At 40.6% G+C, this 25371-nt stretch overlaps 2 protein-coding genes across 22 annotated transcripts in view; both read left to right on the forward strand.

Annotated features, from left to right (window-relative positions):
• LOC128908515 (dipeptidase 2-like) overlaps positions 1-19555 on the forward strand; it is a 29469-nt gene extending 9914 nt beyond the window's left edge. For 4 of the 10 annotated variants that reach the window (XM_054198867.1, XM_054198866.1, XM_054198869.1 and 1 more), the window contains 10 exons: positions 2855-3132; positions 3880-4006; positions 4496-4625; positions 4962-5103; positions 5943-6012; positions 6554-6730; positions 7224-7311; positions 8242-8317; positions 10025-10160; positions 11411-16372. In XM_054198867.1, the coding sequence (XP_054054842.1) occupies positions 2999-3132; positions 3880-4006; positions 4496-4625; positions 4962-5103; positions 5943-6012; positions 6554-6730; positions 7224-7311; positions 8242-8317; positions 10025-10160; positions 11411-11605 (1275 nt within the window). In that variant the 5' untranslated portion in view covers positions 2855-2998 and the 3' untranslated portion in view covers positions 11606-16372. Of the gene's footprint in view, positions 1-2854; positions 3133-3879; positions 4007-4495; positions 4707-4961; positions 5104-5942; positions 6013-6553; positions 6731-7223; positions 7312-8241; positions 8318-9984; positions 10161-11410; positions 17039-19481 lie in introns of those variants that run through there. The other 6 variants (XM_054198868.1, XM_054198871.1, XR_008465982.1 and 3 more) reach the window with 5 other exon arrangements.
• A 3974-nt stretch (positions 19556-23529) lies between these two features.
• SLC12A4 (solute carrier family 12 member 4) overlaps positions 23530-25371 on the forward strand; it is a 50848-nt gene continuing 49006 nt past the window's right edge. For 2 of the 12 annotated variants that reach the window (XR_008466399.1, XM_054201259.1), the window contains exon 1: positions 23530-23836. Coding sequence is in view for 3 of the 12 variants with exons in the window: in XM_054201259.1 (XP_054057234.1) it covers positions 23563-23836 (274 nt within the window). In the remaining 9 variants the exon portion in view is untranslated. Of the gene's footprint in view, positions 23837-24200; positions 24621-24852; positions 24965-25371 lie in introns of those variants that run through there. The other 10 variants (XM_054201268.1, XM_054201264.1, XM_054201273.1 and 7 more) reach the window with 10 other exon arrangements.

Raw genomic sequence — 25371 nt, forward strand, 5'->3', positions numbered from 1 at the left:
TTGAACATGGATTTTGCTGTACCTAGATATAATGTGTAAGCCCATGGATCTGTGACCTGCCTCATTTTTTCCCAAATACATAATCTATAAATACTCAATTTCTTTGAGTAAAAGTAATACCAGAGGTCAACTTGTTGTTTCCAATGACAATTCAAATATTTTTTGCTAAAGGCAGTTACAAAAAAATGGATAGAAAATGACCTTCCCAATAATTTTTTCCTGGTACACAAATATAAAGCTATGGCAATGAATAAAAGCAGAAAAATCTCCCTTTCAATCAGTAAATGTGGGAAGAACACAGAAGGTTCCCTTAGTTATTTTGCAGACATGAGAGGAACAAGGGCTTCTTCCATCAGCTATGATATAAATCCTGGACAAATTAAAGTATTGCCAGGGACTCAACTGTGCTCTGGTGAAGGACAGTCTAAGAGTATCATCCCAGTCTTGGAAGGTCTGATCCTTATTCTGACCCCAGGGGAAGTAGTTGGGCCTGCAGGAAACCATTCCCATGAGAAAACCCAGATACGTAGACTTGTGATGTAAATTAATTCCCATATTGTCCCAAGGGCCTAGCCAAAAACTCCTTAAGTTTTGTACACATAAGAAACTTGGTGTCAATCACTTCTGTTATGTTTGTTAATGAATGAGAACACAGACTGTTAAGCATCCTTGAAGGACAAGTCCATTTCTAGAATGCTTTCCTCTACGTGGCATTCGACCTCTGTACTTCACAAATACTCTCTGCGCTATTCCTTACATTATGGTTTTCTTGTAGGAAATGTTAAGGGGTGAGGGCTATTAATTTTCTTTAGTTAGTGCCACAACTCCCCTGGTATCATATTTATATTGGATCTTCATTTGTGCATGTGTACTACTGTGTTTATTCAGCTGTCCTAGAGCTTCTTTCTGAGACCACTTCAGGGCTGATTTTAAATCAGCTTTTCCATCAACACTCCCTTTCGTATACGCTTGCTTCTTCCCACTGTCCAAAAGTACTTCCTGCCAGATGGTCCTACAATTTAACGCATTCCCATATCTTGTGAATCAGAAAAGGCCTGAGCCAGTTTCTCAAAAGAGGAACCTTAGGAATTTTTGTTGAAGGATTTTTTAGAATAGCAGTTTGCAGCTTTCTAAATCCAGGTTGTGATGTAATTTCTTAATTTTTATTTTTTTATTTTTTACCTTTTATATTATTTTGAGTTAGAGGGAAAAAAATACATGCAAAATGGATTAATTTTTGTTTTAAAACATCTTAATTGCACAGTTTAATTAAATTTATACTGGCTTATCAAATACAACTCCATTACAAACATACTTACATTTCATCAGGCATAGGCAGGGCAAATAAGCCAGTTAACTTTTCCTTTTATTTACAATCTGCATATTGTAGGTGACAGAAAAATGATTTAATATAAATCAGCTAGAAATAGAAGAATCTTAATATGATTTTCACTCTGCTGCTTTTCAATATCCTGGTCTACTCTCACTTTGGCTTTGATTTTTTTGTAATCAAAATGTTCTAGTAAGAGGAAGAAAGAAATGTGTTTAGAACAGGATGCCTTCAATATGTAATCTGCTTAGTGTGACCTGAATTTGCTTCCAATGCCACCATCGCCTATGGATCTCCCTTGAGATATCTGTGACTTTATTGATGCATATATGGCTTTATATCAGAAAACCATTTCCTGGTTTATGTCCACCTCCTGTTGTTGCTTTAGAAAATTCGCTTAAAGACAAGAGAAGCAAAGTCTGCAGGCAAGATGAATTGCCTTGTAAATCATGTCTTGGATATTTGCTACTTGCTTTTACCTCTGCAGACAAGAAATACATAAAAACAACTTCCTTTTTTAGTAAAAACAAACTTTTGTGCTGCTGGAAGAAAGTTTATAAATGTGAACTTTACTGACTCATAGTGGAAAACAAATGAAAAGTCAACATTATTTTTTTTTTTCTGTCTTTTGAAAAATTTGAGCATTGGCTCTGCAATATTACAATTCTATCCAAACTTCTTTGATTTGAAAGAATTCACAGGGCACACGCATCTAATTATGATGTAATTCCAATGAATGAAGGAGGTGACTGCTCCTCAGCTTTGTAGGTAATGCTGCCAGTAACTCTGAATGTGGGGGGATGGAAAAGGCAAACAACCTTTTCCCTGGCAAAGGTATTTTCACCTCCTAGCAGATCTTACAGTTACTTTACATAGAAGAGGAGATATTTCTAACCTGTTTGTAAAAATGCTTTTTGACTGACACCTGAAAGGCTGCTGTCCAAGTGTTTGAGTACTGTATTTTAAAAAAGAGTAGAGGGTGCTTGGATTCCTCTTGAAGTTGGTGTCATACCCATTTCCTCATGGAAATAAAGTGACCCTTTCAAGATTGGCACATATTGTCCTTGCTAAGGTGTGGAAAAGTGTTGGATTTCAATAGCTTTCCTTTGAAAAATACTCTGATGTGCTGTGTATTTCAACAATACAGTTTACTCAGAAGCAGCTGATTCTTGGAATTTCTCAAAAACAGTTTCATTGTTCATTTCAGTGTGAAGTTTCCCAAATAATGAAACAAAACAGTTAACGTAATGAGGGAACTATGTTGTTATGTTGTTTTGGGAGCTGCTTTTAGGGAGGTGAGAGTCCAGGGTCCGTCAGGCTCACCCTGCCAGCTCTGACTGAGGAGTTGGTTCCCTTCAGCAGTCAGCTGGTGGCAGCATCAGGGTTCAAGGAGTGGTTATATGTGCAAAAAACCAACAACCAGAGATCTTAAAAACTTTGGGAGAAGGTAGCTGTTTTACAGTTTCCACCACTACCTTCCCTTTTGTTTATTACTCTCTCTCTTTCTTTTTCTTTCCTCTGCAGAATTCACCCCAGCCTTACCAAAAGGAGAGGCATTTTGGCTCTGCCTATACTATTAAGCCTACAACTTCCACAGACTGGAAATTTTGCTGTTTCGTTGTCATCAGCAAATAATTGTGGTATCTCTTTGCTGTAGCAAATTGGAAAATGGAAATGAAGAGAAATACAACAAAGTTGTTGCTGTGGCTGTTGATGTTCTTTGATGCTGTGCCATTCAGCTATGAGAAATCAATGAAAGAGAGAGCTATTGAGTTGATGCAAGATACACGTTTAATTGATGGGTATATAAAATATGTTCAACTAAACTCTGTAGATCTTGACAAGTGAGGAGGAAATGCTAAAGTGTGTTTAGATGAGTAGAGACATAGGCTGTTACTAGCACATGGCAGTTAGTTACTGTTGCAGTGATTTATCTGGAAGGAGTTATAGTTCAGAAGGTGCTTACTGTAGGATCGGGTTATTCTAAATGCATTTGTAATTTTCTGGTCAGGTTTAACCACTTAATTATTGTTTCCCTTTATATAATATCCTTGTCTCCTTCCCGTAATTTAATGGCATCTTCATTAGCAATGACTTCTGTGCGGAGCTAGAAAGCAGGCATCGTACCTTGAAAGGGTACCCTTACAATCTGAAGGAATGATGTCTGCGGTGAGTGTATTTTGACGTGGGAACACAAACACTGATTATTCTAGCACAGGCAGCACTGATTATTCTACCACAAGTACTTGCTTCTAAGGAGTGTGGTGGCTGATTTCAGTTCTTCCATTCCTTCAAAAACAATAGGGAGAAAAATAGATACAGAAACACAACAGCTATAAAAATGGGAGAGGCAAAAAAAAAGTTTCTTGCTGCCCTAATTAACAAATAAAGCTTGTTTGCAAAAGAAGGGAGACTTTTAAGCATATGTTACTGCAAGGATTATTGGCAATTAATAGTCTAAGGGACTACGAACAGTGGAAGAAAATACATTTGGGTTAGAAGGGGAACAACTTATTTCTGTCACAAGCCCTATTTGTTTTCAATTGTAGCCACAACGACTTTGCACTGCGGCTGAGAATATTTTACCAAAATAGACTCAGTAGAGTCAACTTAAGAGAACTCAACAAGACACACACAAACCTTGCGAAACTTCAGGCTGGTTATGTGGGAGCTCAGGTATGTACTGCCATGGTTGTGAGTCTGAGAACATATTTTTACATTTGCGTCCTTCCTTTCCCAATCACAAAAGTACTTCTGGCCTTGGTTTTGCCTCTTTCTCTTTTCGGGGAAAAAAAACCCACTGAAATCGAAAAGCTACAGACACTTTTCCAAAACATCTGTGTTTCAAAAGTTTGTGTTTTATAATACAGGTACCTTTAATCAAAACAGCGACATTTATTTTGTGATAAATAAAGTAAACTTACACCCACTTTCCTGTGTGTACTGTGGAGTAGCTGAGTGTGTCAGGAGGCTTTAATCATGGCTGGAGTGGATGCTCCTGCTTTGCGTCATAACTCTTCCTTTGGGGGAAAAACTATAGTGGCGACTCCCTTGTAAACTGTAGGAAATTATTTTGGTCTGTGCTCATGAACTTCACAATTAGCAAATGAAAGTTTCAAAGTTGAAACACAAGTTATCTAGTTTACTTGTCAATGTCTCTTTCAGTTTTGGTCAGTGTATGTTCTTTGCAGCGCTCAGAACAAGGATGCTGTGCGTCTGACCTTAGAGCAAATTGATGTTGTCAAGAGGATGTGTAACAGCTATGAAGAGCTTGAATTTGTGACAACTTCCCAAGGTGATGCTCTTTCTTTTAACTGAATTTTTTTTTACATGGGATTGCAGGAGATACATGCAAAAGACAGAGAGCTGCAAGCAGGCAAGTTATCCTGGTTTAAAGAGTGACTTTAACTTCAGTTTTTCCACTGAACCACAATAACTGACTCTGTACACAATCCTGGCCCACTGCAGTCATGAGAAAGTTTGCCATTTAAACATGCACTAGCATAAGCTCGTGTTCTACAAAAACATACTATTATTGCTTGCAATTTACAATAACAATTGTGGCTCAGTAGTGCTGGCTTCTTATCTGTCATGAAATTTCTTTGGAACTATCTTCCTTTGTTGTTTCCAGGTATCTCTGACAGTAGAAAGATCGCGTGTTTGATTGGAATAGAAGGTGGTCACTCCATTGACAGCAGTTTGGCAACACTGAGAATGTATTATGACCTGGGTGTTCGTTACATGACTTTAACACATTCCTGCAATACACCTTGGTAACTAACATGCATGTGTTTGTGTGACCATCTAATGAAAAGTGATGGCAGCTCCAAGATGGGGAAAATACGGACTCGGATAGAGAGTTCACCTATGAAAAAGACTCTGAACCGAGGATGCCACGTGTCAAGTGGGAGACTGAAGGCTCTGTTATGTAGTGCTTGTTAGGCTGACAATTTAGGAAGTTTTAAACCTTGTTAACAACATGAAGATAACAAAATTGCTATCCCTTTTGCTTTATTATGAAAGTTACATAGGGGAAAACAGGCCAAAAAAAAAAAAGTACTAAAAATGCATATGATGTAGCTACAAGAGGGTAAATTCTATGTAAGAACTCAGCAGTCAGCAGCCTTCAATGCTGTCCTCTCTGGGCACCTCAAAAATGCAGGTCTCATGCAGCTACAGAGATGGGTACTTAGTTCCTGTATCAGAATATTAGCACCTATGCTTTGCTGGATTGGCAAAATTCCTTTTTGTACTGACTTGGGGGAAGGGGAATTGTGTGCAGAGAGGAATGAAAAGCAGGCTTTCTGGCAGACAGGTAACTGACATTTCAGCATATCTTTGTTCTCTGATGAAAGTTTGTTTAGTCAGAAAATTTCTGACAAGCATCTCTTTGCTTGTCTTGCATTGCTTCACAAACATACAACAGTCGTGAACCTGAAGGCATAATGTCCAGAAAACAGTTATGAACATAAAAAGCACTGTGTGAACAAGATATTTGGCTATGTGACCATGGTAATGATTTTTATTGTGTGTAGCATAAGAAGTTTCAGTTGCTGATATTATAGTCTCCAGAAGAATATGATGTTTCTTCTTTCTCACTTCCCTTTTTAAGGTCTGAATCATCATCTAAAGGAATACATAAATTTTATCCTAGTGTTATTGGTCTGACTGCATTCGGCCAAGTAAGGATCTCTTTTGAATTATAATCTAATTATTTTGAATTATAAGATTCAAAGATTTGAAATTATAATCATGCAACAATAACTTCTGGCCTTATCTTTTCAAAAGCAACTTGTCATTAAACATTAACTACTAGAAGTTCTTGATAGTTAGGAGGTAATCAGGGTTCAGTCAAGCCAAGTTCCCTCGGATGTTCCCAAGGGTAAAAGTGCTGGATTTAATTATAACAATTGTTTTAATATAGCTTATAAGTATGAATTAATATGTGGAAGTAGCGGGATGTGAATAACAGTTCAAATTACTTATTTCAGATTGACTAAGCTTTATAAGTTTTGAGCATGTGGTGGCGTGCTAGTTAATTTTGAGGGAATAAATTACTATAAAATCAATAGGTAAATAGAAACCCATACAGGCACAGCATGTTAATGACTAGCTGACAGCTGCAGAATTTATTTATCTGTTTACATATATCAGCTAAACGGATCAGCTAAACAGCTTTAAGGAAATATAATACTGACACTGTTGTCTGTAAATCTGTTCTAGGAAGTGGTAAAGGAGATGAATCGCCTGGGTATGCTGATAGATTTATCTCATACTTCATATTCCACAGCAAAAGCTGCACTAAATATCTCAAAAGCACCAGTAATTTTCAGCCATTCCTCAGCATTTTCTATTTGTAATCACTCAAGAAATGTTCCTGATGATATCCTCCAGCAACTGGTGAGTGATATCATTTTTGGTTTGGGGTTTTTCTTTGTTTCTTTAAGGTTCTGTTTGTTTGGTTTTGTTGGGTTTGTTTTTTGTTGTTTTTTTTTAATGGCAATGTTTGGCTAGTTGAGGCAAACTTGCACATTCACCCTCTCATCTCTAAATTGGATTTACAAGCAGATACCTGAGCAACAAGTTACACATTTGCTTCTGAGACATTTTCTTTGGGTTGTGTTTTGCCTTTGGTTACAAAAATGACGTTTTTGCAAATACTTTGAAATTCTGGTTGAGTTTGATGTAGTCACTGGACTTCTGCTGATTCAGACTACAGAGAATATAATGAATCCAGTGCAAAGGAAAGAGAGGCAAAGCCTTCTGTTGCCATCTGAGCTTTGACTTATAGAGTGTTCTTATGGATGGATGTAGAAGGATTTATATGAGATGGCCATGAGATTTGCAGGACACATGAGTGTCAACTCATCATCTCTCTCTTCATATTTTTCAGAAAAAGAACAAGGGAATTATCATGGTGACTTTCAACGCAAATGTACTGGCCTGTGGCAGAAAAGTTGTTAATGTTTCTACCGTTGCAGGTTTGAAGTTAATATACTGCAGTTTTTGTGGGTGGCTTCTATCAGTTTCCTGGTGTCTGCATCATTTTTGAGATCATGTTAATTATACTGCTTGTTTATTCCCTTCCACACCTTACCCCAGCTTTAGGTATTTTTGGAGCTAATATTCATTAAACAATAATAAGAGGTACAAGGTGTGTAGCTGGAGGACATAATGCTCCCAAATGGAGCCAACAGCCATTAATCCCAAAGTAGTTGTTACTTTCTGAAAAACATCTTAAACCTTTGTAATTAAGAGTGGGAAACATAGATATGTAATGGGTAATGAAAAATCTGTTGGTATTTGTGGTCTACTTGTTGGGAACTTATTAGCAGGGCCTGTTGCAATAGGACAAGGGGTAATGGTTTTAAACTAAAAGAGGGAAGATTTAGACTAGATATAAGGAAGACATTTTTTACAATGAGGGTGGTGAAACACTGGCACAGGTTGCCCAGAGAGGTGGCAGATGCCCCATCTCTGGAAATATTCAAGGTCAGGTTGGCCAGGCTCTGAGCAACCTGATCTAATTGAAGATGTCCCTGCTTATCACAAGGGGATTGGACTAGATGACCTTTAAAGGTGCCTTCCAACCCAAACTATTCTATGATTCTGTGATCGTGTCTTTTTCCTCATTTGCATCTCGTCAGTGTAGCTATTATTTTGAAGATTGCTGCCTGATGTACTTAATAACAGATAACATCTAGTTAAGCATCAGTAAATATTCAGAATACATCAACTGCATTATTAAATTTTAACCTGTATTATCGGGATGTCTTTTGACTTTTTTTTAAAAGGATTTGATTAAGAATCCATGATTAAGGAGAACAGTCACCTAGTGACAATATTTCTGAACTGTATTATTTCTTCTTGCCATATACCTAGATGTTGTTTTCTTTGATGTTTTCTTTCAGATCATTTTGACCACATAAAGAAAATTGTAGGTTCAGAATCGATAGGAATTGGTGGTGACTACGATGGAGTGGACCGGTTAGTAAAATTGTATATACATTGACATCTGCTCCTTAAATCATGAAGGTTTTGATTCCTTTTGGGGAAAAAAAGTGGCAGCCTAAAAGAGTTGTAGCAACTTGTCTTGTGATGAGTACTAAAACAAGTTTTATGAAAGAGGGGCACAATGATTCCTCTTTAGAACAGCATGAAGGAGTGCTGCAAATGTGGAAATGGATCCTAATGCCCTGTGAACTCTGCAGTTGTGTGTTCTAGGCAGGGGTTTGTGCATACAAAAACAGTGATAGAGGGTGCTTTCCTCTAGAAGCCAAAGATGAATGACAGAAAAGCTACCTCAGCTTTTAGATGGTAAATGGGTTAGCTCAGGGAGATGCTGTAAAACCCTTTCCTTTGCTGTCACTTTCTAGTGGGGAAAGCCTAAAGTGTTTTGGGGCTATAGAAACACTCCTGCTTTTGGGGCTTGGGAAGTGTTTGATGCAAGCAGAGCATGGTGAAGAGCCTACAACATAAGCTCTCCTGCTTCCTCCTGGGCTGGTGTTGTTACAGCACAGGAAATAAATGCAGATTGGGTGGCATTTGCTGGCATAACCCTAAACCATTTTTTTCTTTTTATCTCTCTTTTGAATCTTCATCTCCTTCTTTTTTTTTTTTTTTTTTTTTTTTTTCCTGAGGTCATACACACTTGGGTATGAAAGTCACAGTCAGACTCACATCTGTAAAGCAGGACCACAAAAACATTGTGTTAGCTCCCATGGGAGTTAACTAATCATAGCTCTGAAACTATAACCTCCAAAATAAAAACACAGTTTGTAACAAAAGGACACATTTTATTGCATGCATTTTTCCGAAGACCATCAGTTTAATTGGTGGTGGAGTTGTTTTTAAGGTCCTGAGTCCTGGTAGAAAGTAATGGCACAGATTTCTTGAGTTATGCTTATCACCACACCTCCACAGAAAAGAAAAATAACAGAAGATATTCGTTATCTTAAAACAAAGTCCAAAAGTCATGGAAATACAATTTAAAACAGATGTTTAATGCAAGTTTTGCAGCTTGTTATTTCTAATTCCTTTTTATTTTGGCAAGAATTAGCACAAGACATAGGTCAATTTTGCTTATTGTAATTTCTTCAGTGGAGGGTTATGAATAGCTTTCTTTTCACTGCCTAAACTGTTGAATTCAAAACAATACTATTATTATAATTGTATTTTCTTTGGAAAAAAAGACTTTGTAAACAACAGAATACACAAAATTGCCTGCAACTCTTTAGCTCACTGTGTGTTTGCAGGTTCCCTTTTGTTCTCAGTTACACAAGTGGATTGCACCAACTCCATCTGTGATGCAGCTGTTTCCACTTACTCTAAAGGCCAGATATAGAGTGGATTAATGCATGCAGGAGTTTGGCCTTTTTTCCCCTTTTGTTTTGTTTTAATATCCTCCATGCTATTGTTCTACCTTTACACAAGTGCATCTTCATTACAGAATACGCAGTTATGGTCTGCTAATAGGACCGTGTGTGCATAAAAAGCCTTTCATTGTGTCCCAGTCCTGCTCCTGTTTATGTTAGTTGAATTTTTAATACTTTTTTTTTTAACTTCTCAGAGGAAGAATTGGGTCCAAATTGAGCTCATTCCAAAAGTGAAGATGTGCAAAAGACTAATTAAAAATATTTTTCTACATTTTTCAGTGATGTGTGTTGAATATTCTTGTGTGACTCTTGCCAACAGTTTCCCTGAGGGATTGGAAGATGTTTCTAAATATCCTTCTTTGATTGAGGAACTTCTTAGAAGAGGATGGAATGAAACTGAACTGAAAGGGGTCTTAAGGGAGAACTTTCTTCGTGTCTTCAGGGAAGTGGAAAATGTAAGATTAAAAACTAAACTGAATCTTGATTCTTACTAAGAGGGAGAGAGGAACTGTTGGTGCCTTGCTGGTGGTTTGGGTTTTGTTTTTGTTCAATGAGAGCACTATGAGGGAATGTAAGCACTTAATGCAGTAATTCCAAATGCTGGAAAGAAACCAAGATGGCAAGAGAGTGTTAGTAGAATAAAAAAAAGTGAGAAAGAGTGGACAGAGCTCTTTGGAACTTTTTCTCTCTGTGGTAATCTGATAAGTACACATCACTGACTTCTAAACAGAATCACTTCATGGTTTGGAGAAACTGCAGGCGTACCAGCATCACAGTCTGGTTGTGTTCGCTGGTGCAGTAAGGAATGCTGACTCCTGCAAATCAATTTAATTCTTGTCATGGGATTGGACTGCTATCCAAAAGGCTCCCGCCATGACCAGATTGCTAACAACCCATAAATATAACAACTAGATCACAGTGAGCTTTAAGTGTAAATGGGAGAAGATAATCCAGAAGGATGAGGGAGGAGAGGAGGGAAAGAAAGAGACTGTGTGGAAGCGCCTCCTAAATGACAACTTTTTCAAGAGCCTCTCTTGAAATTTGCGAACTGCTTGCCTCCTATTCTTTTTATTTACAGGGATAAGTAAATAGATATTATACACGAAGCCTTATAGACAACATATATTTCACAGTAATGTTTCTTCCAGTTGCCTTTTTGGGGTATGTTAAATGAACAGAAATCGGGGAATTTTGTACTGTTCCGGTTAACAGCCAAAATACCTACCTAATGCAAGTTGCACATGTGGCTCACTGACATTATGAAGAGGTTGAAATTCATCACACCTAACCAACCTATCTGTGAGATTTAGTAATTTCTTTCCTTCTAAATTAGAGATGTTTGAAGCTCTGTCTTCAGACTGTGAGCTGACTTAGAGAAGAAAGCTCAGGATTTTGTTTGCTTAAGGTTTTCTAGCTAATGCATCCATATGTGGAGGGAGCCAAGATAAAGAACAGCCAGACCTGTGACTCTTGCCTGTAATGTATCTGTACTGAATTATGGGATGTGTTTCATAGGAATGCAAACATCAGGTTGATGTTGATGTTGATTTTTGAAATCAATGATGTTGATTTCCTCACATTCAGATGTGTTTTTGCAATACAGAAAGCTGGTTCACTTGAGATAGCTTTGAATTTGCTAGCTGCATAAAGCTTTTTGCTGTTGTGTGGTCTGGCTTTCAGGGGTAATCTTTTGAAATTTTTCTAGGTGCGGAACAATAGTGGACTAATGGATGTAGGTGAAAGTGAAATTCTGCAGGAAGAAGTACAAAATTCCTGTCGCCTAAACCTACATAATCGACAGCTTCAGACAGCCAGGTCCTTTGGATTTCCTTCTCTGGCAAAACCTTTTAGTCTGACAGTTGTAACTGTGTCATGTTTAATACTGTATTATGAATCATAAGACCTATGGAGTCTAGAGAGAGATATATGGAGTAATCTGCAATGCAAGTAGTTGTCTTTTTTGGTTTTTTTTAATGTAAAGCTATGCTAAGTTTTTTTTATATAATTCCTATAAATGCACCTGTATACTTGAAAATTAATGTAGATTTAAATGTAGCAAAATCATTTAGAATTTTAAGTGATAAATTCTGTGTCATCTTGGCTAAACCAGGACCAACATTGTTAATGGAAAGTATTCACATCTAATGAATAAATTTTGTAATGTATGACACATGGTTTTCGTACACGTTGTGACACTTTGTATAAATACTGGAGTCCAGAATCAGCAGTTCCGCACAGGAACTACAGAATATGATTAAGACAGCTGTGCTGAGATGTTTTCAGATATTACTTCTTGTTAAATCATACAACTTTCATCATCAGTTGATGGTTTAGCCAGAGAAGACCACCCCCCGATATACGTAGAAGAGTGGGGATTTGTTTTGTTTTATTTTTTTAAGAGGACAAGATGGATAACATAGCTATTTCAATTCAGATTTCATGCCTACCACTAGCTTTAGGGATCCATCCTGCAGTTCTAAACTCTTGTTTTTGAACCCTGACTAGGACTGTGGGCAACTGTAGAGTTCCTGAAGGGTGGAGGTAGGTGTCTTGTATTCAGGTACAGGTGACCAGGCAACATTGCAGATACTTTTCTGTAATTTGGGGACTGCTGTTTGCTGCATGTTCATGAAGCTGAGAGCAAGAATAAGCCAGGACAAAGCAGGAATTTTGGCTACTCAGAGGGTGAGAGCTTGTTCTGATATTTTTATTGCAGTCTGAGAAGTGTAAAATGAGTATTTAAATAAAAATTGTGTTAGAATGTTCCACAGCTTTGTGGAAATCTAGTTCACATTTAAGCAATGATCCTTATCAATAATAGGTTTTATTATTTTATTTTTATTCTAGCTGGCTAAAATCAGAACACTGTCAAAGTATTCATAGGCATGAGATTAGAAAGAAATATTTTTATTAGAAATCTTCTGCCGTTTCAGCTTTTGGAACACATTTTCAAATGCACAAGGTATGTGAGGTTAGAAATTACTGTTATAGAGAAGAGCATATATTGTGATAGGCCTACTCTTGGTAGGTTAATATGGCTCAAATCAAATATGGAGAGATTCACGACAAAATTGTAAGATGGCAGCACTACATCTTTGTAGGGTCATTTCCCAGTGCTTGCTGGTAAATGTCTTCTCATGATACTTGCTGTTAATTGTGATTTTTATCTCATGATATGCGCTTTTATTTACTGATATGACATCTACAGAATTTAGCCTTAGTATAGAATAAAAGAAAAGTCCTGTAATTGATTTAAAGACAGCAGATGGGCCACAAAGTATTTAACAACTGGAAGACAAGGCTAAGCATGAACAGAATGGAAACAGCAAGTCAGTTGTTTTCTAGAGGCACTTGAGACGGTTCTTGCCATCCATTTCTGCATTCCATATACACGTAGAGTTTCTGGAAGAAGACTGTTCTTTTATTGCTTCAAAATGAAGCTTCGTTAATTCTCCTGATAAGGTGGTGTCTTTGATAAGTATATTCTGAATATACTACTGCCACTTATTGAATTCTTTACAGATCATATTGAATAATCTAGCTGATAACAAGCCAAGTTTTTTAAGACCAGTTTCTCAGTAAATACTGATCCTGGTTATGCATCTACAATGGGAAATTACTGCACTGACTCAGAAATCTTGCCTTCCTGATATTGCTTGACTGGCATCAGAACTTGATTTTACTGGTAAAATGATTAATTCAATAGGGCAAATAATTTCTTTACATCAGTTCTTCTGCTAATAGCTTCATAAGCCATTGGAAAACTGTCATCCATGGTCTCTTTTCACAGAATTAGTACTGTGATAGTAACTTCATTACATATTTGAAATGTAAGATGCTTCCTTATTCTTTGAAGCCTTTTTCTTTCTACTGTGTTGTCACTTTCCTGCCTGCTAATTTCTACTTTTTTTTTTTTCATACTACAGCATGGATTAAAAATACATTCCTTTTCTTAAGATACTTAGAATATTTTTATATGACTGATTTCACCATACTGTAGATATTTGGAGTTTATTTCCTTGTTTTACCTATGGTGTATTGCACTTGTTTGACTGCTTTGTGCAATGAATAATTTGTAAGCTTGTGGCAAAACATATACATGAAATTTAAATAAAATATTGTTTAAAATTGTGTATAGATACTGGTGTAATATCACAAAACAATGTAAAAGTTGAGAACTCCAGGAAACCCTGCAAGAACCATGCAATTGCTGCAGAAGGAAGGCCAGGGTATCATGAGGACTCTGGGTCTGGCTCTTCACAGGGAAGGTAGCCTCCCCCATGGCAGGTAGGAGAAAGTAAGATAGATTTAACCCTAGAGCATCCTGGATGTAGGCAGTCAGTCTCATCTTCACTCAGATACCGCCTAACCTGTAGAGAAGTCCAAATGAGTGCATATGGAAAAGGAACATGAATGACCAAGTCATTGCAGTGAGTCCATGATGACACTATTACCTGCAGCAAATCACTTGGTCAAGCAAGTCAAGTCATAGAGAACCAGGCTTATGGGGAACTAAACAGGTTGCCTGCACCAAGATTAGGATAACGTCTACTTTACAGCATTTCTCACAGATGTGTGATGATCTAAAAGTTCCTTTTTCCATTACTAGTTACAATGTTAATTCAAAATGCTTCAATTAAGCTGCTTGTGTGAAACCAACATCAGAGTGCAAAATCATCAAGCAAGAAATGGAATCTTGTGCATCGTGCAGTGATTATGCACATAGTATCGAGCTTATCTAATAGATGCAGTTAGTTTATTTTTCTTAAACAATCAAAATCACTCAGCTTGAAACACGGTAGAAAGGCATCTCATTAGAATTCCGTTTCAAAAGTAAAATCATGTAAGATGATATGGCTGTGACTGCTGTCAGAAAAACACTAGTGACGCTTCAGTCTGAGTGCTAGTGTCTCCATTCCTACTGACAGCAGCTTGTAGTAGTTGTAGTCACAACATTGCATTTCCAACAGCTCAAGCATAAAATGATCGCACTCTGATTTCTGCTTCCCAATGGAGAGGACGATTCATCCTGAAATTGAATGCCTTTGCCCTGCACCAATTAATAAGACAAATTTCCATTGGTAATTTTAAATGCAAGGTAGCTCAACTGACAGATGCAGTGGTATCAGTGAAATACCAAATGTAACTGAGATACCAACTTTGTAATAAGCTTTGTTGGCTGCCAGATGGAAGAATGCAAGTCATTATTTACCTGCTAATGTGTTGTGCTAACATGAATTCTGAAAATAGTTATTACTGTTTCTGTAAATTCAAAATCAATGTAGTATGAACTACTTTAGGCAGATTTTCCAAATAAGACCCAAACTTCAAAGCATCTTTAACAATCCAAGGCTCATGCTTTCAACATGTGTGATATGAACGGCCAAAAACTGCAGACATAATATTGATGCAGGCTATTGATTTGATTCTAAAGGGTTGACACCAGCACCCTTCCCCCAGTACTATCCTTTTCCAGACCAGTGGGCTGTAGCATCCACAGAAACAAACTTCAGTTCTCAGTTGCCTCATCTGAGTAAGTGGTGGTGTTAGAAACCAAGCCTAAAAGTCTATTGCTGGTCTAACATATACAGCTGATCTGTTATGTAAACTCTGAGTAGTTCAGTTCACGTATCTAACTTCTACTCAGTAGGTGACTTTTTTGGGCCATGGGAAGGAGTTTTGCTTGCTCTACATTGGATATGGACTACTGAATTGAGACACTGCTTAACATCTGCATTTGTTTTTGCATATCATCGAGCTGTTCAAGCAATATATCAGCATATTTCTATGTTTCAAGGTCAGTAAACATCATGCAGTAAGCCCAACCACCTATATAAATGTAAGTTTATTAACTTCTGTTTGATCTTAAACATAAGGTTCAGTGGGCATCTGCACCACAGAATCATCTTTGAAAAGCTGGGTATCATTTCTTCACCTTCTGGAGTAAGGTACAGTGCCGTAGCAGTTCATGCCAGTGTCAGCTTTGGCTGCTGCAGTCCTACCCTGTTTCTTGGCTGCATTTGTTTCCCGTGACCCTTGTGACAGCACTGGTGTTTGTGTAACTATATGGTAAGCTGGTTGAGGGAGCTGATCTAGCTGAAAACTGTTTTTCTCCCTCAAGTGACGGGTTTCATGCTGATCATGTCAGCGATTGGGTTAACCATGTTTGGTGTTAGTGGAGGGAAGGAGCAGAAAAGCAGAGTGAGACTGCATTCACTGTTGAAAGCAGCAGCTCCTCTGTTCACTCTTCTCTGGATTTACACATATGGAAATGATCAAAATGCTTCCAAATCTGAAAATGTAACATGTCTAAACTACAAAAAATTAAATAAAAAGAAGGTTCTTCCCACTAACAGTGGCTTTCATTTGCTCTTAAGGTTTGTTGGATTTAACTTGCAGACCCAGAGCAGTATGTTAGTGGATCTGCTGAACTGATTCCAGGACAGACTGTGATGCTGGATAACCCTTCTTGGAGTGTTTTGGAAGGCTTGAGTCAGGGTTTCAAGAACTATTCTGTTTTTAATCTGGTCTTTATTTTTGTTTTGATATCTTACCTAGAAACCTTACCATCTACATAGAATAACTTGATGTGGTGGTGGGTATTTGGTGTTCCTGTAATTTTCCTTTTTTTATCTTTTGAAACCATAGAAATGGAAAAGCTTTTACTAATCTTCATATTTATTTATAAGTTCATTATGTAATTTCGGTCAGAGCAAAACAAAATTTGTGGAAATGGGAAGCATTTTTGTCCCATTCCTGTATTTCACAGATGTCCAGGATCTTCGATAACTGAGCTAGAACTTCTCAATTGCTTGGTCCAGTATTACCAGATAAGCTGTTCATAGCCTGTTTCACTTCCTGGTGCTCAAATTGCAAAGGTGGCAATTCTTTCCCTAGTGTCTATACTTTTTGAGAAATTTTTGCAACCTGTAAAGTTTTTTTTCTTGCAAAGCAAAAGCGACTAGCCCTTTTCCCTAAAGCTATGATCTCGGAGAGATATTAGACTTGGTTCAGTTGTTTCTGTCATGAATCAACAAATTGCAAAAAAAAGACAAAAAAAAAAGACAGAAATGCTGCTGCTTTGAATCAAGGCTCAAGCCTTAACAATCAGAACTAAAATGACAGGGCACTTAATTTTGTCCTGTTTCTGTTGCTTCTCCCCAGATTATTTTGTAAACTTCATTAGGATGATTCCCCTATATAATGGGTAAGTATTTTTCTCTGAAGCTCTTTTTTAGCACCTGGTCTCACTGTTTTCATAAAGCATTTCTTTCGCCAGTTCTGCAATGAAAGAAAAGCACAGAGCCCAGGAAGCAAGAATTTGAGTTCCCCGGTGAGTTGTTGCTGAGAAACCAAATAAAGATTAAAATAGCTAAGATTAAAACTGAAGCTAATACTGGTTTTGTCAGACAAATCAAAAGAAGGGAGGTCCCTTTAGTCTGGAATATAAACATTTGAAAAAAGTTCAATGCAGCTTTGAAAAGTCTGTTTGGATTAACTTTCCTGAGTATCATTCTGTAGTTAAACTCAACATCTAAAGAATCTTGTCTAGGTCTGTGCTCATTTTCTTCTCTGAGCCCTTTATTCAAAATTAAATAGACAAATCTATCCATGCTATAAATGTAACTGAACTGGAAATTGATCCCTTAAAAAAGAGCAAAAATTAAAAAAATAACAAACACAACAAACCACTGGGTAGTGTATTTCCAGCATCTTAATCCTACCCTGAAAATTACTGCAATGTTTCACAAGTTTAGTGGAGAAAACTTTGATCCAGTTCTTATTTGAATTTACAGCATCTGAGTAAGGGGTGGGGGGGAAATCTCTAAGACTTAGTAACTTCTCAGTCTCTAAAGATGAGATTAAGGTATCTTTGTAGAAATGCCTATTCCACATATCAAATACAGTAGAATTACATGAGTAGTTTTACAAGTGAGGCAGAAATTCCTTGAAGTAAATAAATTTTGAAGATAAGTGGCACCATAGTGTCCTCTTGTGGTCTTTTAATGCCTAAGCTGTGACGCGTTTTCTAGGAGAAGAGCAGCAAAATTTTCAGTTGCAGTTAGTGTATGAGCACCTGTATAACGTGCCCTTTCCTTGCCTTACTTTTCTCCTGGAGATGGCATATGGACCACTGTACTTCGCATCTCCCATAAGCACTCTGTCCCCAGTTCTTTACATGTGGATGCACATATTGTGGTCCTCTCCAAAGGACCTCTTTCAGTAACTGCTTATCTTTGTCACGGATGAAGCAGATCCTGATCTTTGTTAGTGAGAAAACTTTGCAGCCAGATTGCCAATTTTTGGCCTGCTTTGTCCACAAGGCTGGTGTGATCCTCAGATGTGGAGAAGCAGGAATGTGCTGCAAATGGAAGTTCACTATGGTGAAATGTTGGCCATAAACTTGCAGAATTCCTGCCAAGCCTCACATCCAGGGAAGCTGTACCTCGGCAGTGGCCACTTTTGTTTTGTTATTTTTTTCTGATGGTCAGCTCTGGGCTATTTATCACCCAGGTTCCACTCTAGTGTGAAAAAAGCTTCCAAAAAAAATATAATAGTTATAGATCCACTGCTGTGCATATCCCAGCCTCCCAGCCTTCCTCTTTACACAGTTTTAAATATCTGTATTTATGCTTTTAAAAAATATGTTGGCTTTAAAATTGGCAAGTATTTAATTCTTCCAGGTATCAGGGCTTTCTGCCAAACTGTATGGGAGATAACTGAGCACAGTTTCAGTTTCACAGAGATTTTTTACTATGTTACATCTATGCTCTCTATAAACCTGCAAACCTTTCCTATAACTAACAAGCCTGTTTCTCTTCTAACTGGAAGATATTTTTTTCTGGGCCACTACCCTGCTACTAACTCGATGATACAGCATATCTCAGAAATACTTTTCATGTCATATGGTTTAGAAATTTCCAATGATTTCAAAGCATAGTTCATAGATTGTCCCACTGACAAAGAGAGAAACATTATACTGGTCTGTATTAACAGAGATGCAATATGATTATTATCTAAAACATCAGAATGCAGGTATTCCACTCAAGAAGTTTTATGTATTTTGGATAAACACAACTATGGATGTTAACTCTCAGGCTTCTAGGCCAGTGCATCCTGTGCCTCTAAGCAGGCCATATATTCTGCCTGGAGTCATAAACGTTACAGTCATTAACGACAGCAATAACTGCACAGGTTACTCCACCAATGAGGCATTTCAAAGCTTCATTTACAGAAAGTTAAACTTTCTATAAACCTTTTTGAGGTATCATGTTATTATAAAGCACTCCTAACAATGTTAGGGGCAGCACAATTTTACAGATGAATTAAAAAAAAAATCATCTGAATTGTAATTTTATGACATATTTATTTCTAAGGGTGATACTTTTTGCTCGGCCTTGACTTTCCCAGTTAGAAAAAATAAACTAATTTGTTTAAAATTAGGTATCTCCCCATGAAATTCAGGGAGAAGGGGAAAATAAGAAAAGCTGTCCTCAAACGCAGTCTCAGATGCTGGTTCTTCTATCCTTAAACAAAGGGCAAATCACTTTTATTTCGAAGGAGTTGAAACGATGTCACTTTTTGTTGTGTGATTGACAATGACATCATATATTGCAAGTCCATAAGCTAACAATACTCCAGAGCTCACTTGCAAGGGCCTTCCAATGCGTGTACTACACCCCTTTGTGATGGCTGAGGCAGGCTATTCCCTCTATTATATCCTTAAAAGCGATCACTAATGCTGATATTATAATTCTATGTTCACTTTCTCCTAGGATGACTGCATGACGACTGCATGAGAACGCGTGAATCCCTGTCTGCCAGGGAAGGGCTGAAACACCTTGCACGTGTAAGTCTGTTTCTGTAAGAGCCGATGCATTGTGCAGTCAAGCTGCTTTTTAATGCTTGAGTGGTGTCACCTGTAATAAGAAGCATTCAAGGCAAACTTGACCTTGCTTGCCTGCCCTCAGGATTTATATCAGCCTCTTCAGCAGTTCACCAAACTACCCTTCCAGAAGACTCAGAGTTCCTCAGACAACCTTTTTCTTTGAGTTGAATGGCATAGTTTACGGCGGAAGCGGACTGACCTTTCAGCTGGAACCTTAGACCTACTTAAGGTAGTTCACAAATACCCAGTGGCTTACTAAATAAGACCTGGACTGTGTCTTTGCTTATATGATTTATAGGTAATATTTTAAAAGCAGTTCCCAATAGTGTATCAGAGATCATGGATTTGCTGATCTTCAGGCTGCTGATTTCACCAATGCTGTTAATGTACACTAGAGTACTGAAACTCAGGCTTTATTTTTTAAGTTTTGATTCTGCTAAGCTATTCTCAGTGTTTTTCACAGTGAAACCACCAGACTTTTTCTTAGAAGTGCAGTTTTTATCTGTTGGGGGTGGAGTGTATGCTGTGTAGAGGGGGGGGGGGGGAAAGGAAATTAGTTTTATTCCCTCTGCTCTTTCGTTTTCACTGACCAGTCTGTACCCATATGAAAACATAATCCCAAATTCCATTTAGCTTTGTAGAAAACAGGTCATTCATCTCCATTATTTAATGAGAGGTAGCAATGTTGTCTCAGGTAAATGCTGTACTATTCTAGTTTCATTCCAGTCAACAACTTTTAAGCTTATGATGGCCACTCATACCATTCAGAAGTCACAATCAGTAGTCATACTCAGGGAAAAAAAAAAAAAGTTAATCACTCAGGTTGGAATTTCAATTCTCTTACAAACCAGCTGCTAAACAACAAAGTTGATATGGGTAGATAACTTCTTATCTTTAAATACGGCCTGTCTACAAGTCAGTAAAGGACCATTGTCTTTAGACAAAAGAAATATTTTTGCTTCAATAAATTTGAATAGTTTCCTAAGGCTAAATTGTCTCCTAAGACATTTGGATATAGTTTCCATTCCAGAGAGGGGAGTTGCTGGTATATGTGCATGAGCTTGATTTTATTTATTTTTTTCCCCTCATGGGGTACCATTTCAGTGCCATTGATTTCATGATACTAAAAGGTTTTGTGGTGGCCTAGATGCATTTTTTGGTGCCTAAAGAAAACAGCTCCTTGCCAGACCTGCTTTCAAAAGCAAGATTAAATTGCCCCGTTTAATTCTTCTTCCTGAATAAGCATGACTCCAAAAACATTAACTCTTGAGACTTATTTCTTATAATCCCTGTCTCCTTTTTCTAGGACAGCTTGCTTAGACCAGACACTTTCACTCAAAAGCTTTATAAAGTGGAAAACGGGAAAGAAGAAGAAAGAAGACTAAGCATGAACTAACTTGCTTAATGGTGAGTTATCACCTTGCCCTTTTTCTATATAAAATTCTTTGCCCCCTATCAATTAATACTTAATTTTACTGTTTTCTTGGTGGACTCTAGCTTATTAGGTCATACTTAATATGAACACTAATGAAACATAACCAAAGAAGGTTAAACAGAAAATTCTACTTTTTGGGCAATTGTTCCACTTTCCTCTGGGGGAAAAAATAGAGCTGGAGATAACACAGTGAATGGCTGAAGTGGTGCACCTGGATGTTTCCAGTCTGTCAGAACTAACACTTCTAAAATCAACAGAAATGCTTTCTAAATTATCAAAATTGGCCTAGCTTGCCCACAGAAATTGCTGCTAAAACTTTACAGATGTCAGTGGGATCCTATTTACAAATATGCTCATTTTAGGGTTCCTGGGAAAAAAATACCTCCCCCTAGATGTTCACGATGCCATGAGTTTTGAATAGAGGAAAATCTGGTTTTTTTTTATCTCCTCCAAAACCGACGAGGCAGTTATTGAGATACACATGGCCACACGAAGATCATTGGTGTTTTCCTCAATAGAGCAAAGAGACAAAGGTAAAATGTAGGTTATATGAAAGCACAGGAGTCTCAGAAGTCTTTCCACCTGTCTGATCAATACTAAGAGGTGTAATTGCTCTGGCTTTCCCCAGAGGTGGTCTACCAGCAAGTTTGTGTTAAGTGAACTGAGAGACCTGTACGCCCTTGGCAGCAGTCACTCCGCAGCATGGATCCTTCTTGTTTATTTGAAAACCTAACTAATTAAAAGTAGACTTATTACTCAGTTCTTGCCAACAAAGCATTCTGCCTCTTGTTTGTCTCCCCTCTGCTCATTACCCATTTTTCTTTCTCCCAGTGACCTGGGGGTTGCTTTGTCAAAAAGGCAGGACAAATTCAGAAAGGTAGGGATTAGGTTCTTCTGAACACAGGACATGTCAACATAGTCTTATCTTCTTCCTCTGCTTTAAGGTTTATATCCTTCCATAGACTCCTATGCAATCTGAAGACAAAGCTTACATCATTACTGGACTGGCTTGTCACTGTACACAGATTTCTTAAGTATTTTAGTCAAAAATCTCCAGAACTATTCGGACTTGATATTCTGTAGTAAAATGCAGAAACTGTTCTCTAGAGCTTTTTTCCTGACAATTATGTAACGCATTAAAAAGGGATCCTTTTACTTTCAAGGCTAGCTTTCAAACACAGACAATGGATAGCATTATCAACTATTAGTTCATGTTTAAACTCCATGTGAAGGCTCCTGTAGACCAAACGAAGGCCAAGATACCCATCGCTGGCGCCAAATGCGAAGGCAAAATTGAATTTTGCTCCCTTGGGGACAAGAGGTTGAGAGGCAGGCTTGCCCTGGCCTTTATGGGCCCTGCCGCCACCGAGGCATCCGTCCCAGCTGCTGGGAGGGGGTGGCACACCCCACTGCCTCCATTAGTGGGACAAAACAATGGTGCAACCCCGGCTCCCAGGCCCCTGCCTGAGCAGCGGGGCCACAGTTCATCTGCCCTGGCCGTCTGCTGCCTTAGCAACTGTCTACTTTGCATATAGCTAGAAATACCCTTGGCTCCAGCCAGCATTCAAATTTCCCCAGCGTACCATCTTACCCCGCACTCCCCCCCTGCCTTTTGTGCAGCCATCTTTCCCTTGGGCTTGCTCTGCTCGCCTTTCAGAGGGTTTCATGCAGCCAGAGAGGGGAGCGAGCCCCAGAGAAACCACCGCGCTGCTACCGCAAACACAGGAAGCGGGGACAGCTGCCGGGTAACTGAAGTTAACGATAACTTGCATAAAAATAAACCCCCTCTCAGGATGACGGTATGCTTTTCATCCCTTTGTTGCTGATCAGCCGAAGGGCAGGGCTAAGCAGTCTGCTGGGAGCCGGCGGAATGTTTAACTGCCGCGCTCAGCTCCTTCAAAGCCTCGCAGGGCTTTATGTGCCACCCCTCCCTTGCTGTTGTTTCCCCCCCGCCGCCCCTCCCGGGGGTCCGCAACCACCTGGCCCGGGGCGGGGAGGGCAGGGGACCACCCCACGCCATGGAAGGGCCTCTTCGCCCGACGCGACCTCCCGGGGCCGCCCGGCCCCAGCCCCGGGGGATCGCCCCCTCCGAGCGTGGGCGCGGCGCGCCAACGCCCTCCCCGCATCTCTGCTGCTCAGCAAATGGCGGCGGGGAGGAGGAGGAAGGGGGTCGGAGGCGGCCCGGGCCACGGCGGAGGGAAATTTCCTCCCCGAGGCGGCCCGGCAAGGGAGGGCCGCGGGCGGAGGGCGCGGAGGGGGCCCGCCCCTCCCCGCCCCGCAGCTCCCGCCGCCCCCGGGCCCGGCTCCTGTCACGATGACTGCGGGAGGAAGGCTCCCCCTTCCCCGCGCCGCCTCGCCGCCTCCGGCCCCTCCTCCGCGCCCCCGCTGCTGAGCGCGCCCGGCCGGCGGAGCGACCCCCTCCCCCGCCACCGCTCCCGGCTGCGGGGCGGCCCCGGCCTGCCCGCCCGCCCGCCTGCCGGCCCCAGGGGCGGCGGCCGCCGCGCCGCCTCGCCGCCCCGGCGCTCGGAGGGGAATGGGTGGAGTTGAGGAGCGCGGTTTCCTGAGAGGAAGTGACCGCACGGGGCAGGAATGCGCCGCCGGCTCCGCGCCGCGTCCCGCCTGCCTGGCTGCGGTGCCGCGGGGAGCCCTCGCCGCCCCGCCAGCCATGCCGCACTTCACCGTGGTGCCGGTGGAGGACAAGCACCGTGCCGAGTACGACAGCGTAGAAGGGCTCAGCTGGGTGGACTACCGGGAGCCGGCCGCGCCGCCCGCTGCCGGTGACTCCTACGATACCGTCAGCTCCGACGGTGAGCGGGCACGGCCGGGGCGGGGGGGCTGCGGTGCCGGCCGCTCCCGGGGGGGGAGCCGGGGCGAGCCTGGCTCCCCCGCTGCGCTCCGCTACCGCCGGCCGCGGCAGACAAAGGCGGGGGCGGCGGTAGCGGCTCTCGGGGCCGGTGAGGGGCGCCGCGCCCGGAGGAGGAGCCCCCGCGGGGTCCGCCGGGGCGGGCGGCGGTTCTGCCGTTGCTGGGGCCGAGCCGCGCCGCCGTGGCGAGGCCCGCGGGGAGCCCGTCCCGCTGGGTGAACGTTGTCGCCAACTGTCAGCCCGGGCGGCCCGGGCCGAGCGGCGGCAGCGCAGCCCGCGGGTGCCCTGGGGATGCGGGTGGCTGGGGAGTCCTCCGGAGGCGCAGAGGAGCCGGGCCCGGCACGACCCGCCCCGGGGATTCCCTGCGCTCCCCGGCCACTTGTTGATAGCCCGGGGAGCAGGGACAGGCGTTATCGTTGCTCCCACAAACTGCGGTCTCCAGAGGTGATAAGAGGACGCAGAGATAGCTCAGATATTTTCAGTGCTCTGCTACCAAAATAAACGGATGGTAAAACAGTCAGTTAAAGTAGCCGAATTGCAGGTGACTGTTCTTCTTGCTTATGTCATCTTGAAAAATGTGCCTGGGCATCTAGGACCCTCTCCCTCAACCCGGGCCTTTGAATACTACAGCGTGTGTATTGTGGCTGTGTGGCTTTCACAACTGTTCTTGGTTCGCGGAGCTGCTTTTTGCTGGTGGTTAATTTATTACAATTGCAGAAGAGGATCACGTAAGTAGGAGGGGATTTTGGGTGGTGAGAAGTGCATTCGTTAATTAGGCACCTAATACAAGTGCTCAGCCTCTCTTGGTGTTTTGCTGTGACTTTAAGGTATAAATCAATTTAAATATGGTGAGTGTTTCTAGTGAGAAAATGAAGGATACTTAGATTTGGAGAGTAGAGTCCTTGTGGTAAAAGGTTGTTTTAGTTCTTTGTGGTATCTGTTTCTTTTTTTCTGCCTTAGTTATGTTTAGTTCTGTAACCTTTAAGAAGAGGATCTTCCCATGGGCTCAGCTGGTGAATCTGACTTGCCCTCTGTGAATCACGCATGACTCTAGGCAACAAAAGAAAAATCGGTAAACACCTGACCTGTTCTTCCTTGCCCGTGCAGTCAAACTTTTCAGAATGCAAATTTTATTGGATGCACAATAATCCCTGAAGGGAGCCTGCACTGCTCAGGCCTGTGCTCAAGGAAGGGAAAAGAGTTATTTTGCTGAGTGGTACTCAACTGTCACGAGATCAAGGTCCAGTTCTTTCCTTGTCACTGTGTTCAGTTCTCCCTGAATCTGTGCTTAAATCTCCAATATGTACCATTCTTTTTTATGTTATTAATTTTTTTCTTTCTTTACATGCTTTTCAAAGGAATTTTAGTCTTCATATACCAAGTAGCTTACATAGGCCTAATGTCCATTATGTCAGTTCTTTCCAGTCCTATTGTGGGCATTTTGGAATAATGAAAGGTAGGTGCTTTTTCCAACTTGTC

This window comes from Rissa tridactyla, chromosome 4 (assembly GCF_028500815.1).
Source record: "Rissa tridactyla isolate bRisTri1 chromosome 4, bRisTri1.patW.cur.20221130, whole genome shotgun sequence".
NCBI lineage: Eukaryota > Metazoa > Chordata > Aves > Charadriiformes > Laridae > Rissa > Rissa tridactyla.